Source organism: Struthio camelus, chromosome 1 (genome assembly GCF_040807025.1).
Source record: "Struthio camelus isolate bStrCam1 chromosome 1, bStrCam1.hap1, whole genome shotgun sequence".
NCBI lineage: Eukaryota > Metazoa > Chordata > Aves > Struthioniformes > Struthionidae > Struthio > Struthio camelus.
The window spans coordinates 192,727,887-192,746,205 of NC_090942.1; the positions used below are offsets into that span (position 1 = coordinate 192,727,887).

General features: G+C 40.9%; 1 protein-coding gene across 1 annotated transcript in view; it reads left to right on the plus strand.

Moving 5' to 3' along the window:
* SETDB2 (SET domain bifurcated histone lysine methyltransferase 2) overlaps window positions 1–18,319 on the plus strand; it is a 48,143-nt gene that overhangs the window by 27,915 nt on the left and 1,909 nt on the right. Inside the window, exons 15-24 of the mRNA XM_009678643.2 lie at window positions 823–960; window positions 1,402–1,507; window positions 1,612–1,747; window positions 3,820–3,927; window positions 4,695–4,828; window positions 7,995–8,041; window positions 10,417–10,475; window positions 12,026–12,089; window positions 13,568–13,690; window positions 15,156–15,227. Of these exons, the coding sequence (XP_009676938.2) occupies window positions 823–960; window positions 1,402–1,507; window positions 1,612–1,747; window positions 3,820–3,927; window positions 4,695–4,828; window positions 7,995–8,041; window positions 10,417–10,475; window positions 12,026–12,089; window positions 13,568–13,690; window positions 15,156–15,227 (987 nt within the window). The remainder of the gene's footprint in view (window positions 1–822; window positions 961–1,401; window positions 1,508–1,611; window positions 1,748–3,819; window positions 3,928–4,694; window positions 4,829–7,994; window positions 8,042–10,416; window positions 10,476–12,025; window positions 12,090–13,567; window positions 13,691–15,155; window positions 15,228–18,319) is intronic.

Sequence of the window (18,319 nt, forward strand, 5' to 3'; positions counted from 1 at the left end):
GGATGTCCCCTTAGCTCAGTATCCTATCCCTGCTCTCTCATCCTTGGGAGGGTGTACGGGAATGCTCCCTTTGTGGAGCGAGGCTAGGGAGAGGAATGGCCAAGAGCTGTCCTTCCACCCCATCGGGATTCTTGCAGGGCGAAGGTGCCAGAGTAAACCCGACATTGACCCTGACTGAGTGTCCTCTGTTATCTTTCAGGGCCAGGATTTCTCCTCAGAGCCTGTAAGAGCACCAAGGACTGTAGATCCACCTTTAGCCTCTTCCTCGCCAAATTCCCAGAGCCACTGGAGCCAGATCCTCTGACTGGGCCTGAGCAGGGCCTATGTATCTGCATCAATTCCAGGTATTAGTCTGCTGCAGATAACTTTTTTTGAACTGGGTGACCATCCAGTCTTACCCTTATGGGAGTAAGATGAAAGATGGCTGTTGAAAGCCACAGAAAGGTGTACAAAAATTTCTGGGATATGGGATTTCCTGGCTGTGTTGCAGTTGAACCTTGCTGCCGCTCTATCACTAGAAGAACTAAATTTTGAATCTTCTTGTTTCTTAAAAGTAAAAGTGGACATTTCTTACCCTTATCCTGCAGGCTTTTGGTCTCTCAGAGGTGACGTCAGCAAAGGGCATTTTGGAATATCACACCTAGTAGGAGTAGGACATTTTTGACGATTCTGCGTTGGACCTGCACAGAATCCAGAGACAAAGTAAAACTTTTGTTACTAATATGTTAAGTGGTGCCCTAAATGACTAGTGGGGATAAAGAGTCTTCCAGAAACATTTAGATTGTTTTGTGAAGTAAGTAGGTGGCCTTAAACTTCTTGCAGCTTCCGGGGAAAAAAGGGAAAAAGAAAAGAGAGACTGGGTGAAGGAGGACAATGAAGACTTGAGTGGGTATGGCCAGAAAAAGAGAACAGACGTCCATGGAGCAAATTCCAGGGTACAGAGAAAATGGTGTTGCTCCGGTTAGCAGTACACCTCAGTGGCAGAAAACATTCACATCTCTCATTTCTGTCTCTCTCTTCTCCTCTTTCTGTTTGCAAGCCTCTTACACTGCTTTGCTGTGTCCTTTTCACAGTAAGGAATTGATGTTTCTTCCTTGTTTTCTGTCCCTTCCTGGAAGACACTGGAGAAGTTTAGGGAGAGCTACTTTTCCCTCCTCGGTTCACTGCAGGCCTACATGTGGCAGAACTAGCTCAAGACAGGCACTGCTAACATCCCCCAAATAAAAGGGGCTTCACACCTAGGGCATGGCTTGCTGGCCCACCCTTGGGTCTGTCATTGGAGCATGCATTGCTGAGCAAGCTTGAAAATTTCTGTATGAGCCCTGTCCCTTTTCCCATGATTTTTTAGTGACCCGTCAAGGGGAAATACACCATTTTTTATTCTTCTGCTCTAACTGCTAGAGCTCCTGGGAGCCTGTTTCCATCCGACTACTGTCCCAGCAGGCTGTGCATGTTCTCCTGAGAGTTGTTGCTGGACCGGCAAAGAACTAAGCTTCAGGGGATGCAGGTGAAGCAGCAGTTAGAGGGCAAAGGGCTAGTGAGCTCTGCTTTCCACTGTTCATCCTACGTGGTGTATGTTAGTTGCATCAGTTGCTTTGTGTTTTGTCCCAGTCTTCTTGCTCCAGGTGATTTCCTGATAATGGCGAAGATGGTGAGAAGAACATGTGCGTTTTGTTCGGAGGGGGAGGCTGGCTCTATAATGTACATTGCCAAAGAGCAAAATATTGCAGCTCATCAGGATTGTTTGGTGAGTGGTTTTAGTTGGTCAGTACATGAAGGGGAATGGAGAAGGCCTAAAGGGGAAGATTCCACTGAGTTTCTATTTTTTTTCCTGTACAATGGATTACGTCGTGTTTCATTTGAAACAGGAAATGATCTTCAATTTCCTGATCTTCTGCAGATTAACTGCAGGTAGTTGGCCTTCAGAAATAAGTAACATTGAAGATAGTTCCAGTGTTAGGTAACCAAGAGGCAGAACGCGAGTAAAGCTGGACTAGGAGTAGGACGCACCAAATTTGTGAAAGCGGGGCCTGTTTCATTGCCATCTCACTCCTTGCATGTTTGCTTAAGCAGTGCGAAACGGCTGTTGCGTCTTACCTAATTAGAATCCAGACATAGAAGCCCAGCTTACATGGGCATGAAGGACAATAACTTTCATGAAACTGGCAGAAACTTGCTTATCTGCAAAATTCCTCCTGCTCTGTCAAATGTGGTTAAGTAAGCCAGCAAGGCCGGATGTTACTGGGTGAGGGTGGGGGATTGACATGGTGCAGATGAGTAGCCTGTTAGATAGGCTTAATGTCCTTTAGGAAACTTAAGCTTAAAAAACAACCTAGTAGAAGAAGGGTTTCAGAATTAAAAGCTGGATTACTCAAAACGTGAAGCTAATGTTAGATTGGAAAGCTGTGGAAAAAATGATCAACTGGGCTCAATCAGAATTTTGGAGAAGGGGAGGGTGTCTTTGCACAGCTTGACACATTGATTTGTGATGTTTTCATGTGTCAGGGTAGGTTGTCTCTGTTCTTGATCTGCAGTTCTGCACACACGTGCAGTTTAGCAGTAGGAATAGATCTGCTTGAGACACTGAGTTGGGTGAGGCTTCTTAGACCACAGAAAGTTGTGTATTTGCTTAAACCTTTGTGGAAGGAAGTATACATCACTTGATATATCAAGGCGGAAATGTCTGTCTGTCTGTCTTGCTTAAGATAAGGAATAAAAAATCAGAAGTTGGTTATATAAAAATATCTGAAGTTCTTAACACACTCTTTTTGCTGGCAAAATGCCTGCTCTTATTCTGTGATTTTAGTGGAGTTGATTCTTGTTATGCAGACTTGGTCACAGATATCCGTTCAGTGAGGGTCGCTTAGAGCAGGAGATGTGTCTGCTGCTGTAATGGCTTTCTGGCTTTCGTCCTTCCTGCCCTCTTATAATCTCACTGGTTTTATGTCTACAACTTTCTTTTCCTCCTCCTTTTTTTTTTTTTTTTTATTAAACAGAATAAACGTTTCAGAAATGTCTGGTGCCTATTTTTAGAGTGTTATTTGGATGTATTAGATGGATGTTAGCTTTACTGATTCCTCTATCTTGGGAGGAGTGCAGAGTTTGCCTTTTTGTAGTTACCTGTGTCCTCCACAATGGACAGACTGTGCTTGCCAGTCAACATAAGGGTAGCTCATTTAAGTTTGAAATTAGCCATATAAAATGATTACAAAAAAGTCACTGATAATTTTCCCCGTCCTCACTTCTCGTCGTGGTTCGGTACTTCTGGAGGAATTAAAAGGACAAGAATGTGCCTGTATCCATGTTTGTGAGTTTTTTCGTGGACTTTGTACAGTCCGTTTCTTGTGCAGTGAACAGTTGTCAGCCTCTGACTGTACTGAAGTTTTAGTTGCAGAGACACTGCATCCAGCTGTAAAGCCTGAGTAGCTTGGGCAAGGTAGCAAGATGTTCAAGGTGTGGAGGTCTTTCAGCCTAAGACCACCTTCTCCTTGCTTGGGGCAGCCTGGCCTTCTAGGCTTCCTGCATTCACATTTCTTACTAAGTTCAGCTTCTCACTTTGGGATCTTTTAGTAGTTCACCTTTAGGTCATGTGAAACCTTCTACGTAGACAGAGGGGCTTCATTTGACTGAAAAAGGTTTAAGCACAGCTTCCTGCTCGGCATAGGTGAAACCTCTTAAAACCACAGAGAGAATCAGCCTTTCTTAGGTAGGGCAAGTACAAGAAGAACAGATTGGTCTCAAAAAGCTCTCTTTCTTTCTGGAATATGTAGGTGAATGAGTGCCTGTATTAATTCTTGAAATTTTCTCTTTTGTCTTTAGTTATTTTCCTCAGGATTTGTGGAATCTGAAGAGTATAACCCAGATAATCTAGATATAAGGTTTGACGTGGCATCAGTGTTGAATGAACTCAGAAGAGGAAAGCGGCTGGTAAGGCATTTTCTTTGTGAATCTGCACTTAATCTTGACACATAGTACTAAACAGCAGTAGGGTACAACAGTGAAGGTTGTGGCCTGTTTTATGCTTGAAAAAAAAATGCAGAAAAGTACTTGTTCTTCTCATCTGCTAAGATTAAGGAAATTACAGATTTAGAATTAGAAACATTGGTTTGACATTCTATTTAGTGAAGTTTAGTACTTTTTTGTTAGAATTTGGCTTTTTTGGCCTTCTTTTTCCTAAGAGAAAAGATTAAGATACTTTCCGAAGAGATTTTGGTAGAGGACTGAGAGAGTGTCTGAAACAAAATCATGCAGTCCAGAAATGTCAAGGAAAACATGTTCTATTTTGGCAGAAGGAAGGTTATTTATGTGAGAGATTTCTATTGGCTTTGTCCTCAGTTGCCCTTCTCCCTTGTCTCCAGAATGGATCTTTTTCCTTTACAAAGTTAGCCTAGAAAACATAAATATAGCCCCTGTGTATTGAAATAATTTGGGCAAGACTTAGAGGAAGGGGGAAAGATGCCAAGTGCCTCACATGGCTCTCTGCATCATTTTACTACAAAATAATCGATAAGAAATTGAGGCAAAATAGCAGAAAGGTGGCTGAAAAATGGGCACGGTAGAGGTTTGCAAGAGTGAACTTGCCTGATGAGTTACGCAGTTAAAGTTTTCCTGCAGATGACAGTGTTTGCCTCATAAGGCTGAGAATTTTAGTAGCTATCTGTAGTGTCTACCTGCTAAACCTCGTTTTGTTGTAGATGTGCAACTTCTGTCGCAAGAAAGGAGCCACTGTGGGATGCGAGGAAAGAGCCTGTCGCAGAAGTTATCACTACTTCTGTGCACTCTGTGATGATGCAGCCATAGAAACAGATGAAGTGAATGGAATTTACCGGTATTTAACCAAAAATTTTCTATCTAATTTCTGTCAAGGCTTTGGTGATGTTGTCAGGAAAAGAGAGTTAAATTATTTTTTTAAGTTTCGTAAAAAAGGAAGATGTTCTCCCTTAAAGTCCTTCTCAGTCACCGCTGCCTGAAGTCCTCTGTTCACAAGCGATGGGGAAAACATTTTCCTTTAACGCAGCAGTGGGAAGGAAGCTATTCAGTATCTGAACCTGAAAGTCACTTGAAAGATCACTAGGCTAAAACTGAGGAAATCTCTCCTTACTGGCTGTTTAACCTTCAAGGACAAAAATTTTTTTTGGCTTGACCCTAATTCTCAGTTTCTCTTGGTTCAGTAGCTTCAGTAAACATGGTCTCAGCACAGACCAGACTGCAGCACTTCTAGATCTGTTCACAGTAGGTGAATTTTGGTGATTTTTTTTCCCCTCTATATGCTAGCAGAGAACTTTGTATTTCCATTTAAGACCACCTTATATTTCCCATACATTGCTAGCATTAATGTTGTTGAACAGGCTTTAAAAAAGTTTAAGAATTTAGGAAAATGTCCTGATCATGCTAGCCCTGATGTCTTCTGCCCTTGGACTGCCTACTTTATTGTCAGTAGATGGAGCCAGTTGTTTGGAGGAAAGAGTGATACCCTGCAGATGAAGGAGTCGAGAATTGGGAATGCAGGGAGCTTTTGGAGATGCTGCTGTTTCAATAAGGGCTGAGATTCATAGAACCCAGAATGCCCATTTCTGTGCAAGGTCAGAGAAATCACAGGCCATCTCAGTCTGTCATTGATCTGGAAAAGTGTATAATTGTTACTTGTTTAAGGAAGAAGTGGAGTAGTGCAATTAGATGGTGCCAAGGACTTGATGCCAAAATACTCTTCCCGGCTGCTTCCATAGGGTTCTCGATCCAAAATAAGTCCATCTTTCTGCAAGTGTGTAGGCCCAATCGTATAGGGAAGATGATATGTTCAGTTTATTATGTTTTACAAAGTCTTTAGGAGTCTGGAAAGCTCATAAGAGTGTAGCTGGAAGTGTAGAAACTTTCTGGGATTACAGAATAAGTGGCTGTCGTCATATCATTTCTGGCTTCAGAAATGATACCTTGGACAGAAAAAGACTGAATTCCTCAGGATGCTGAAAAACAAATGGGACTGATAAGTCTATACACAAACTGATAAAGAGATTATTCAATATATGGATTGCTTTCTTGGTTTTCTGAGCAGGTGACCTTGGAGATTTCAAAGAGGGAACCTGAACTTTAAAATGGCCTTTATTACGCCATTGCATGAGGCTAGTTACTTGTACTATGTAGGAATATAGGGAACTAGACTATAGCAGTCTCTGTTGAAGAGGTGAAAAATGACTGGACTGAAGAAAGACTGAAGCAAATTTGAGCAGTTTAGGCCCAAACAGTTTTGGACTATATTGATGAAAAAAAAAATGAAAAAGCACCAGACTTGTAGTTAGCATGAGATTATTGGAGAGAAGAGAACCAAGGCTTGAAAAACAGTGGGCGAGGATTTACGGCCCCCTGCGCTTTTTCATGGAGAAATGTAATCTATTGAGAAGCGTGTCGGAAGAGATAATTCCTTCAATGGGGAGAGAGCTGGTGTTCTTATTCTAAGTCGCCATCATGGCGACGGTGAGCAGTGATTACCAAAGCAAGTAAAACAAAATTAAAAAGAGAAGTCATACAGTGTTGTGCAAGTGACTAGTAAGAGTACGTCTGGGAAGTAAGCGTGATTTGGAGTTTTCTCTTACAGAAATGATGGTAGAGAATGCTTCCAAATAAAGTGGCCACCCAAGGTATTGTGGGTGGGGATTATAAGCTGTTCCCATACATAGGAAAGTCGCTTTTAACTAAGAAAGAGTAGAATTATTGGAAGGTGGGAAACCTAAAGGGCAGCATTAGAAATTCAGGGATGTAAATAAGGCTTCTCCAAGTACTTAGCTTTCTCATTGAATTGTTGGGCATGTGTAAATCTGGGTTTTGTGCATCAAAATGAATTTCATGTGCAGAAGTTGGTTTGTAAAGGAAACAGTCTGTGTTTCTAAGGCCAGCATTTCTATTTTGTTATTTTTACTTTTTAAGAAAAGAATGAAAACAATTAGCAAATGCCCATGTAAATGCAATTCCCTTTGAAAAGTAATTCTTTCAAACACTTGAGTGTTAGTCTTGGCAAACAGAGATTTGTAATGAAGAGATCAGCTAAGCCACAGTCTGACAAGGCAAAATTGTTTAAAAAGTGATTTGGGATCTTTCTGTAAGAAAGGCATATTATAGAAGCTGTTTTATGTTTCCTGGAAAGACATTTCTGTCTACACATTATTGTATCCAGAAGAATTTTTCTGGCTGTAGCTGTTGCTTTTTGTCTTTTCCAAGGAATTCACATTGCGCTCCTAATGATCATGGAGAAAATGTTCCCATCTCACACATTACTAAACTCTTCAAGGAATGAATGGATTGAGCAGCTTTCAGCTACTGGGCCTCCAAGAGGGATGTCCCACTTCCCAGGGATTTGGGGACCGCCTCAGCACTGGGCCATGGGAAGGGGCACAGAGATCTCTGAGCGAATAAATGATATTATGCAATGCAGTGCAATGCAATGTGGCTATGCCAGCTCATTCTGCTGGGCTCACAAGTTCAAGCAGATTGGCAGGCAGATGCATTCGGATAGGTTCTGGGCATGGCAAGGAGGCAGAACAACAACAGCCGCAATCAAGCAATGCCAGTACTTTGATTTTTTCATCTTGATAACATTAATCTCATTTTAATAAGTTATTTCAATAGCTTCTGCCAGTGTTTGATCACCACACTATATGAAATGACTCTGACATCAAGATGTAAGCAGTGAGCTGGTCCAAGTGGAGTGGGGTAAAAGAGCAGATAATTCAAAACTTGACAGCATTCAGAGTCTATTGAGGCTCTAAAAATACAAATACAAGCTTGTGCATGTATGTGACTTTACAGCAGATGCTGTAGGTGCTTTTCTAGGTGGGTAATGCTGAACAAAAATCATGATTTTTTTTTTTTAATTCTTTCAATTTACGTTCAATGAAAAGAGGGGAAAATATCTGTTAAAAATCAGTCAGCGTAACAGTGTTTACTGTGTAATATTTATTAATACTTTTTCTCTTTTTCTTAAAATGGAACTTAAATTTTAGAGTGTTCTGCCCAAAACATGACCCAGGCAATAGGACCAATCACTATGGTGAGTTTCTTTAATGGCTTCATTGATTTCATGTGTTTTAAAAGTTTGCATCCTACGGTCAGTAACTCATTTGAGCAAAATTAATGTTATTCCACCTTTATATAGTGTGGTGGATTTCTAAACTAGCGAGAGTGGTTTGGTTGAGATCCATGCATGTGCAGAGAAATCTAAAAGATTTTGAGGTAGGAAATGCTTATATTTGGTCATCCCTGAATCTCCCTCAAAACTGACTTGAAACACTGTAGACCAGATCCTTCATGGAATTATTATTACATGCCTATGTATAGGCAGGTAGGCCCGTGCAGCTTGTAAACTCCATGTGAGCTATGAGAGTCATGCTAGCGAATGATGCACAAGTTTGCATTTGGTTAGCTGTTACAGGAGTGGTCGCCTTGGGATTTTAATCTGTAGTTGTGTTAAACCACTCACGTTTGCATCTTCCATATTCACTGCAGTACTTTTTAAATAGAGCCTTTCATTCTGAAGGATCCCAAAATTGCTTTTTTAGTGTAACAAAAGGGTTATACAACCCACATTTAAGGATTATTTCCTCTGCTACAGAAAAGTAATTTAATTTGGCTGTCCTGAGGCTTGCTGATTCAGAGGTAATTGGGAATCTTACTGAACTTACAAAAGGTGTGACTTCATTAAGCTAGTGCACACACTCCTACTGAAAACGGAATAGGTCGTAAAATGGCCTTCGCTTCCAAATGGAAGTTAAGCTCAATCAGACTGCAAGCACTAATGTTAGAAGTGGTGTGCAGAGAGTAATATAGGGATGGGGTACTGGCACTCTGGCTCTAAGGTAGAGTTTTGACTTTCAGGATCTAACTCAAGTATAGTAGCTCACCAGCTCCTCTGGGGCAGGCTGAACTGAGATTGGGCTGTGGGAACAGGAACAGGTATAAAAGGACTGGTTCTTTTTGCCCATAACCTGGAAAAAACAGGAGGTTAAGGACCGTCCCTTTGTTCTTGGTCCAGGGAACATTCCTGTGTTGAAATGTTAGGCCTCTGCTTTGTGACTGGAAGGGGATAGCTTGCCTTAGGTTCCAAGAGATCTTGCAGCTCTGTGCAGCAGGGATGGGAGAGCAGTGTAGATTTGGAAACGGACTCCAACCCCTGCTTAACTAGAAACATTGGATGTGCCCAAAATCCAAGCTATTGAACATAGAAGTTTGAAAGCACTCTCTGTGGGGAGCAAGAAAAGTTGGGTTGCTGTTTGGATTGTGTTCCTCTTGTTTTACAAGACATCCCTCTGATACTCTAAAACAGACGTGCTACCGTCCTGTTAGCAAGCAACGCCTTTTGTACCTACACCATTGTTTCCTAACCTGCTTCAAGGCAGACCACCCAGCTTTCTTCCAGTCACAGTGAGAGCCTGTGATTTCCTTTCAGGCCATGACAAATGCAGGTGTACAATACTGACTGTACCCCGCATAAGACATTGTTTTAACAAACTGGCCCTCCTGTATGAGCAGTAACTGCTCATTCCTATCAATAGGATAACTTTTAATAGCAAAAACCTTACCACATGCTACCCAAAGGTCACACAGTAAAACGGGAGGGGCATATGGCCCCTCTGCCTTTAAAACCCTCATCATATGGTGGGTGGTTGTACTCTTTCTCTAGCTTTCACCTTCTCCTGCCATGTCTTTCTTGGCAGCTACCCTTCTCTGTTTGTGATGCTGTAGTTGTTTTCAGCAGCTGTCAGTTACGATATTGGAGAGAGACCCGTGCATACTGATAGAAAGGACAGAGTGAGAGTAGATGATTTCACCAGGATCTAAGATCATGTCACTAAAAGCTTAAATAATAAAAAGCTTACAAGTTCTTGGGGTTTTCTGGGAGGTCAGTACATTGAAGAAAACCTAGTGTCATTTGTATGCATTTGGCACTAGAATACTGCTCTGTGTAGCCTTAATTTTGAGAGTGTTTTAAAATAAACAAGGAGCAACTGAAAAAAACCAGTAATCTCTCATAAATTTCCGACTTTTCTGAGGTTCTTACTATGTATAACGTAGTTAGTGCTGCTGCCAGGGGAAATCAGTTCTCTGCCACAATCAAAAACTATATGTTAAAATCTGGGTTTTGCTTTATTTTGGGATTAAAAGACTGAGATAGTATCCTAATGCTGCAGTGGTTTGCGCTTCTTAGTGGTTCAAGCTTGTACTTCTCCTTGCATAGGAATACTATAAGTTCAATTGAAATGTCAGGTTTTGGGGAAGCTCAAATACACTCATGCATTGCCACCCAAAGCGTTATTACACAAGGTGCCTGACTTTTGTAGCTTTTGGGGGAAAAGAGAGAATTTGAATTGTGTGAAATTGTCAGTTTGAGGTTGACACATTGTTACTTTATTGTCTTTTGATTTCTAGATGCAGCTAATAAGAGGAAAAGGCATGCAATGAAATCCTCCGCCATCAGGGAACAAATGGTAATTCCAAATTGAAGTAGTTCTGCAACAGAAACGCACGTCCGCTACAACAAAGGACTTTAGTGAAGTATTTTGACAGCATGTTCAGAAAGGGGCTTCCTCACGCAAGAGGAGTGCAAGAGCTTTTCCTTTACAGTTGCCCTTTATATCTTGTTTTGATCTTGTCATTCTTTCAAAACAAAACTATTTGCATTCAGAGCTGCTTCAGGCAGAGCTGAAGCTGCCCTCAGATAATGTGGTGCAAATGCAGTAGGAACCTCTAAGCCCTCTGAATGAAGACTGACCCAGTGGCCGTGATCTTGACGGGAACAGAAAGAGCTTCCCCTTGAGGGCTGTTTTTCTTCTGAAGTTCTAAAGCCCTCAGATTTGCCTGGGGCTTGACACCGTTTCCATGAAAACTGCTTTTGATGAGTCACTTGGCCTTTTAAACAAGCACTTACTCTTTTGTGAGCCTGCGCTCAAAGTAAAGTGGCATATTTTCATTCTAGATCAGGCAGTTCTCACAGCTTTGTCTATGAAAATAGCATTCCCAAGGGCTCAGGAGTTATCAGGATAGAACAGCCCTCTGGTTGCAGGGGTATTCTTTTCTTTTTTTTTTTTTTTTTTTTTTTTAAGGTATAGTCGTTAAAAGACTTTTAAATGGAGCTTATTTTGAGTTTGAGGTGGTTCTGTTGGCTCCCTTGAAGTATGCTTGCAAACTCCTATTGACTGGTAGGGATCAGGATTTTGCCTTTGCAGAGGAAGTGGCATCCAGCCTTTTTTAGGAAAAATTTCTGCTGCTCACAGAACTTGGAGATTAAATGGAGGTCATGTGAGGGAACAAAGAGGCTCTTTGCAGCTTTCATGCAGCAGCATTTTTATTAGTAGGTTGTTTGTCCCCAAGAATTTTTCAGCTGTAAATCCACTTAATTTTCTGGTATTATAATTGAGATTTCCAGGATAAAGTGCTATTTCTGCTGCTTTCCAGCCTCAGCAATCTTGGTATTCAATTTGCAATGCAAACACTGCAAATAAATTCCAGGGCTCCAGGTATGTTTAGTTGCTGCAGGGTAAATTGTTTAGCGTCATGTAAGCAGTGCATTTTTACATTGGTGTTTTGTGGCAACGTTTAAGAGCAATTTGTAGTACTGTGGGATGACTTAGAACAGCAGAGAATCACTCCATCCAGTCTGAAGGAAAAAAAAAAAAACATTCTGCCTCTCCTCTCAAATCCTTTTAAGCAGTACATCTAGTCTGGAGAATTAACGTCATTTGTTTTGGGTTTTAGCAGTAGTCATTTGGTGACATCTGTGCTATTGGAATATACTGGGCAAATGCAATAATAATAATACAGAAGGGTGGTGTCCCAGTTATTGAACTTTTCTTAAACAGATATTTTTGCTTCCCTTTTCAAAAAACTGATTGTAACAGTAGTCCTTTCTAGAACATTTAAGTGTGTGGGAAAACTGGCTATAGTCACTGAAACATGGAATGCTTTTTCTCTCTCTATTAATAAAGAGGTAAGATTTACAGTTAATGTCAATATGATGTAAAACTTTTTTTTTTTATAGAGCACAGAAGAGACGGAAGAAGAAAACAGTTTACGAATACTAAAAAGAAAAAACAGGCAAAAAGGTGCGACTTACTTTGCAGAACAACTAGATGATACTGTGATCTGTTATGCTGAAATTCAGAGCTTGGAGATGTTTGATTAAAAATGTTATTGCAAACATCTTTTTATTATTTTTCTGGGACAAGTAACTCTGTGTTCTGACAAGGGGGTGAGAGTCTGATATTGCAGGATGACTGTGCAGGTTTTCTGTAATTGTGCAGCAAGCAAAATCTCTGTGTTTTGGCTGAGATTTACTATCTGACGTGAGCCAGTTATTCACCAGGGATTTTTTATAATCCCTCTGCTCTAGTTGGCTGCTGTGTTCAACTGTATGCCTCCAGGAAACACAGATGCCTCAGCCTGAGATGCCTCAGCCTGACCCTTTTCCTCCCTCTCCGTTATCAAAAGGGATAAATTCAAAAGGGAATTTTCTTTCTTCACCTCAGTCTTCTTGCACTAAGCCTCTCTTGAAGGAGGCGAGGGGCACAGATCTGCAAGATGGTGATCTAAATGGACAAAGGATGTGTTAGCAGGAGCAGGGGCTTGAGAGCATAAGCAGGACATAGGTAAAAGAGGACATTCAGCACACTTGCAAGTGTGTGCAGTTATCAGGCCTTCAAAATGCTGCTACAGTTATTGCTGCCAACTGCATGCCATCTTATGCTTCCTTCTGAATCTGTTCTATATTGCTATATTCCTTACAGCATCCTGTTTTTTACTTTACTGCATAACTATGCCATTATAATATGGAAATGAACTGCTGGACCAATCCTTCAGTTCTGCAGTTTTCATGTTACCCAAAAAGTCCTGCGGTAACTGTACATTAGGATTATGCGGCCAGTTTGGAAGACATTAGTGGCGTTTATCCACCTTCCCATGGCTATACTCAGTATGTGGATGTGGTATTGTAACTGTGGGTGGCTACATAGTGTTCTTTTTCTGCCCCCCTCCTTTTTTTTTTTTTTTTACTACAGTTATAAAGACATATAAAATGGGCTATAATAAACTAAATTAATGCCTGCATCAGTTGGAATAAGAGTAACCTCAGTTCTCTTACCAAATCCAATATCGGCTTACTTGCAATGTTTTCTATGCGGTAGCCTGTTCAGTCCCTGGTGTGGTGCTGGGGATGGAAAAAAGAACACGGTGATCACCTGCTTTCCAAACTAAGGGGTATCAGGAGGCTTTAGGAATGGTGCACTTAGAGTTGCGCTGATGTTCACTTTTAATCAGCGAAGCCAAATCTAGAGCTTATGTAACTTTACACGCAGTGCAATGTTAACATTAGCCTGACTGTTATTAATCGTCTTCACTGAAGAGGGCTGAGCGGATAGAGTTAAGGAGCCAGATATTGGCATAAGGTCTGTTAGTGTCGAGGGGGGGGACTTAACTAAATTTTTAGTCACTTTCAGGAGAGGACAAGTGAGAGCTGCTACAGTTGATATGAAAAGGACCATGCATGCAGCTGTGCTCAGGATCGCTTTTCGTTCTGTTTTAACAGTACGAATAGACTTTCTTAGGAAGTGCAAACAGGCGGGGCTTTTGGATGACATATTTGAAGAGATGCTGGACACGCTTCACCTGGCTCAGGAAAAGCTGATGGATGACAACACTTCGGAAACAGGTACAGCAGACCATGGGGAATTCTACTCTCACAGCTGAAATACTGATCTGAATGCCAGGTACTTGGTGCTGGGTCACCTTCTTGAGGATGTTTCTTAAAAGTCTTAGATAACTGTGTCCTTTCTTAGTTCTGCAGCCCCACAGAGAATTTTTACCTGTGTCAGTACAGGGGAAGAGCTGCCTGCTCAGCATGCCCTAGTAAGGCCTTCTAACCCTGGAATTTGTGAAAGCTGCCTTCTACCCCTGGGTGTAAACATATGTAGATTAGCCACCAGGCCTGGATCTCTTCTCCTAGGTACTGAAGAAAAGAGAGGTGCTGGAGAGAACAGGAAAGTTTTATTGGGATCATAAATTTATGCTGCTCCTATGGCCTCATAGAGGGACCAGCTGTCTATTAATACCAGCACTCTCTTTTGATGGAAAAATACCTGAGTGTATATGTTTTAAGTCTTATAATGAATTAATTGGATGATTACTTAGAAATTTAATATCAAATATTAGCGTGCATTTGGGGGTTTAATTGGTTGAAGAACCAGCTTACATGAAACATTTTGTTCTTGGAAGATTCCACGCTCATGTTGCTTTGTCCACAAAACAGTTCAAGGAAATTTCAGACCTTGTAAAGCTGGGGGGACAACAGGAGAACAAAGTTCTGAATACTATAGCTTTGTATTAAGAATGCTAATTTATGCAAAGTAACTAAAGCACATACCTGAAAAGTGAGATGTCCCACCTGACTAAATCTTCTTCACAAGCGCAGCTCGGGTGTCACATGACAACAGCTGCTAGAAGCAGTGAGGAAGTCCAGAGCATATTAGGGTTTCAGAGGACTTCAACATTAAGCAAACCTCTTAAAAGTCATGAGAGCTCTGTAGGCATTTTGTATTTTGTTTCATTGGAAGGCTCAATTATGAAATCAAGGTGTAAATCTGGGCTGATTTTTAACATTAAAACAGCAATAGCAGTGTTCCGAGAAAAACGATTTTATGGTATTAGAAAGGCAAACGCCCGTTAGGTGTTTGTGCTGAGCGTGTCAGTGCCATGTTATCTGTGAAGAGGAATTGGCACTGTTGGCCCTGCCGTTACACATAAGTCATATTTCACTCCAGCATGTCAGGACTGTAAGTAAATTGCAGAGTACTCAGTCAAAGATGTCCTAGTGTAAATGAACTGTGTTAAAGTGGGGCAGACTTGGAACAGGAATGCCATGTAGGTCCTCTTTCTAGTTTCCTATATGAAACTAAAGAAAGCAGAGTTGGCAAATTGACCCTTCTTTCTCAGTACAGGCTATATGAAAAGGAAGTCTTTTTCCTGTATCTTTGTTTATCTTAAAACTTCAAGTAATTTGCATAATATAAAATAAGTAATTATTATTTTGTGCTACTTCTAATCAGGGCTCTGTGTTAACTAAAATGTACTGTAAACGTCTACTGTGTAACAGTAAATCAAATTATCTTTATCCTCAGAGTATGAAGAAACAGTAATGTCGCTCTTTGACTGTGGACTGTTTGAAAACATACTGACAAATATTCATTCAGGTATGTGAAATAAGCTGTCAGATTAGTAGCACTTAGTGTGGTTTTTGGCATTCAGGTTATTCTTCTGAGGATTTTGATAACATGATCACTTAAAATTAAAATTCCAGGGAACTTTTTCTCAACATTACATAAATTACTGAGGAAAAGGCATTGATACTTGAATCTTTGGAAATACAGTTTGGTTGCCTGACACGAAGGGGGAGGTAAGTCTCAGTTCCACAGCTTTAAAGGACCAAAAGGTCTTTGCTATGAAGGACCAAAAGGTCTCAACTGCAGAGGAACTTCCCTCTCCTGCAAGGGTGTGCTCATAGCCCTTTTCTGCAGGTTCCTTCTCTTCCTGTGTGGGGAGGCTTCTCAGCAGCCTCCCTTCAGCAACTTGTTTCTGTTAAAACTTTGTTCCTTTTCTATGAACACTGTTTAGGCTGGCTACTATGTTGCTGTAAGAGCATTAAGCATTATGAGCAGAATGTAACCAGAACTGAGGTCAGCTGTAGCATGCTTTGAAAAACAAGTTGGAAATGCTTGAAGAATGAAATGAAAGCAAGTGCAAGAGCAGTCATTTGGGATCACTGGTGTAGAAGGAACCTCTGGGGCATGACTTTGGTTTCAGCTATTGCAAGCAAAAAGGCGAATACTGTTTTTCAAATAGGTAGATCTCTTGCTCACATTTCCCTCAAATAGTTGACAACCTTGTTCTAACTTCTGCTTTAATTTATTCATGGCAAAAGGGAAATTGGTGTAAATTAGCTAACATTGAGGTTCAGTGCTTTCTTGTACCTTATGTTTGCTGTTCCCCCGTTCCACCTATCCTGATGTATTTAAAGAGGACTAACAAACATATTGCCCTTTAGCCTTCACTTCACTAGACAGAACAAGCCAGGTGCCTCTCTTCAGTCTCCTGTTCTCACATTTGAATTCCTGCTTTGGGAATGGGAGTGGTGTTACAGATTACTTAGACAAGGTGCCTCATCTGAGGGCATTAATACATACCCGCTCATAATTCCTCATGTGACACAGCCTTGGATCACGCTTACTACTTTCACAGCTGCATCAATTAGTTCATCCTCTTCTCAGCTTACAGGAGAAACTCTTGATATTGGCACCTATGTGCACAGCCATGTGTTGTACCCTTTCTAATTCCCCACTACTTCAGGCACTCAGTTCTTCCTGTACTACAAAAATCTTTTTTTCTGATACCATCAGCAAACATCATACATGTACTCCAACTTTCAATTTCAAGGTCAATAATGAAAGTATGTATCAAGGTTGGTTTCAAGACTGATCCAAGAGGAGCTCTCATAATGAATTGGTCAAAGAAGAAAAGAAAAAGTAGGTTAGTTGCAAGTGAAACTGCAGGGATGGAAGTCGCTAGCTTTTTTGTCCCAATCTATCTTCCAAGCTCTTAGCAAGTAAGTCTCTGTGATGGATCAAATGTATATAAAGTCCAGAATGACTAAATACTGTGTTTTCTTTCTCCTGCAACTGGTTATTTTAAGCCATCGGACACACTTTACCTTTAATCTTTTTTTTTTTTTCCCCCCACATTTTTGATCTTGCAGAACTTCTAAAGCCTTATGCAGCAGTACAGAAAGAGTACTACAAACTGTAATTGTTGAAATGGCTTTTTTTAAATCCCTTTTTTATATAGGTCTTAAACAGTGGTCCTCTACTATGCAGTTTTACTCCAAACTTGCTGTATTTAAAATATTTCATATGGGACCTGCCATTACTTCATCAATGATTTCAGAATTCTAGGTTGGAGATTCTATTCTATCCTGCAAAGGAGAAGTGACTTCCTTGTAGTTTTGCTTTCTGCTCTGTTGTCTCGCGCTCAGCTTTGTGTGACACCTAGATCATCTTCAATCTTCTTTTCACTGGTTAGCAGTCCATCTAGTAGCTTTTGAACTCCCTGCTAATATTTGTTTTCAGGGCATCTGCAGCAATGAATTCTGCAATTCAGTTAGGTCGATTTAAAAGCTACAACTTCCCTGTTTTAAATCTGCTCTGCGGTAACTTCATTGAGAGTGCCTTAGCTCTTCTCTTATGAACATGGAACAGTTGCTCACCATTCCATCTTCCTTGTGCCATTTCTGCTGTTTCAGAGATATTTATCCTTTTCCTTTAGGTCACCTCTTCTTTGAGGTAAAAGGTTTCCATTCTGTTGATTTGTCTTCCTGTGGAAGCTCTCCTATATGCCAATTATTCTCGTCACTGGACTAAATCTATTTCTGCTAGATGGTTTTGGAAGAGGAACAGAACTGTGTGGTTTCCATCTGTGGTTCACCATAAGTTGAACAAAATAGCACAATGGTCATGTCTGCTCTGTTTTGTTCATTGCAAATAATTTATTTGTTGGGGTCCTACTCATACAGTCCAGCTTTTTCAGCTCCTACTCATACAGTCCAGCTTTTTCTTCAAACGCGTGCCTGAGAGTTCTTCTAACCACACGTACTTGATACCAAATAGAAATGTCATAAAGACAGCCCTTGGCAAGCAAGGGAGAAGACTCTGATTTCCATTACAGTCTTGAAGACAGTTGAGCTGGCGCTGCCAAGCAATGGGTGTAGGCTGGGACACCCATGAGATGGACTGTGAATCCTAGGTGACAGCTGACTGCATAGAAAAATAGGGAGAGAGGTTATTTGCTTTTCCAGTCAGAACTAGGGTGAGGAGTTGAATCCCTCTTTAATGAACTGATAGCCATGGTTTTCAACAATAATTCTGGCTACCAGTTTTCAGCAGGCAACCTTACTTGATAATGTATTTTAAAATTATTGTAGAAGTGTGTGCATGTATATACTCTTCCATACACACATAAAAGTGACAGCAGTAACTTCCTGGGCTTTTGGCGGGGGGAGGGAGAGAAAAGGAAAGCAGAGGCCAAAGGCTTTTCTTCATTGAAGAAATCACAGTTTAGGGTTGGTTCTGCCTCTAATTCAAAATGAACAGGGGTAAACTGGAGCTGGAGCTACCCTCTCTACTCTGTCCATTACAATTTTGGAGACCTCTTTCCATCTATTTTCTTTCCTGTTCAAGAAAGAAAAATGGATTCAGGTTTGAACAAAATACATCTGCCCCTTACTGAAAATTTA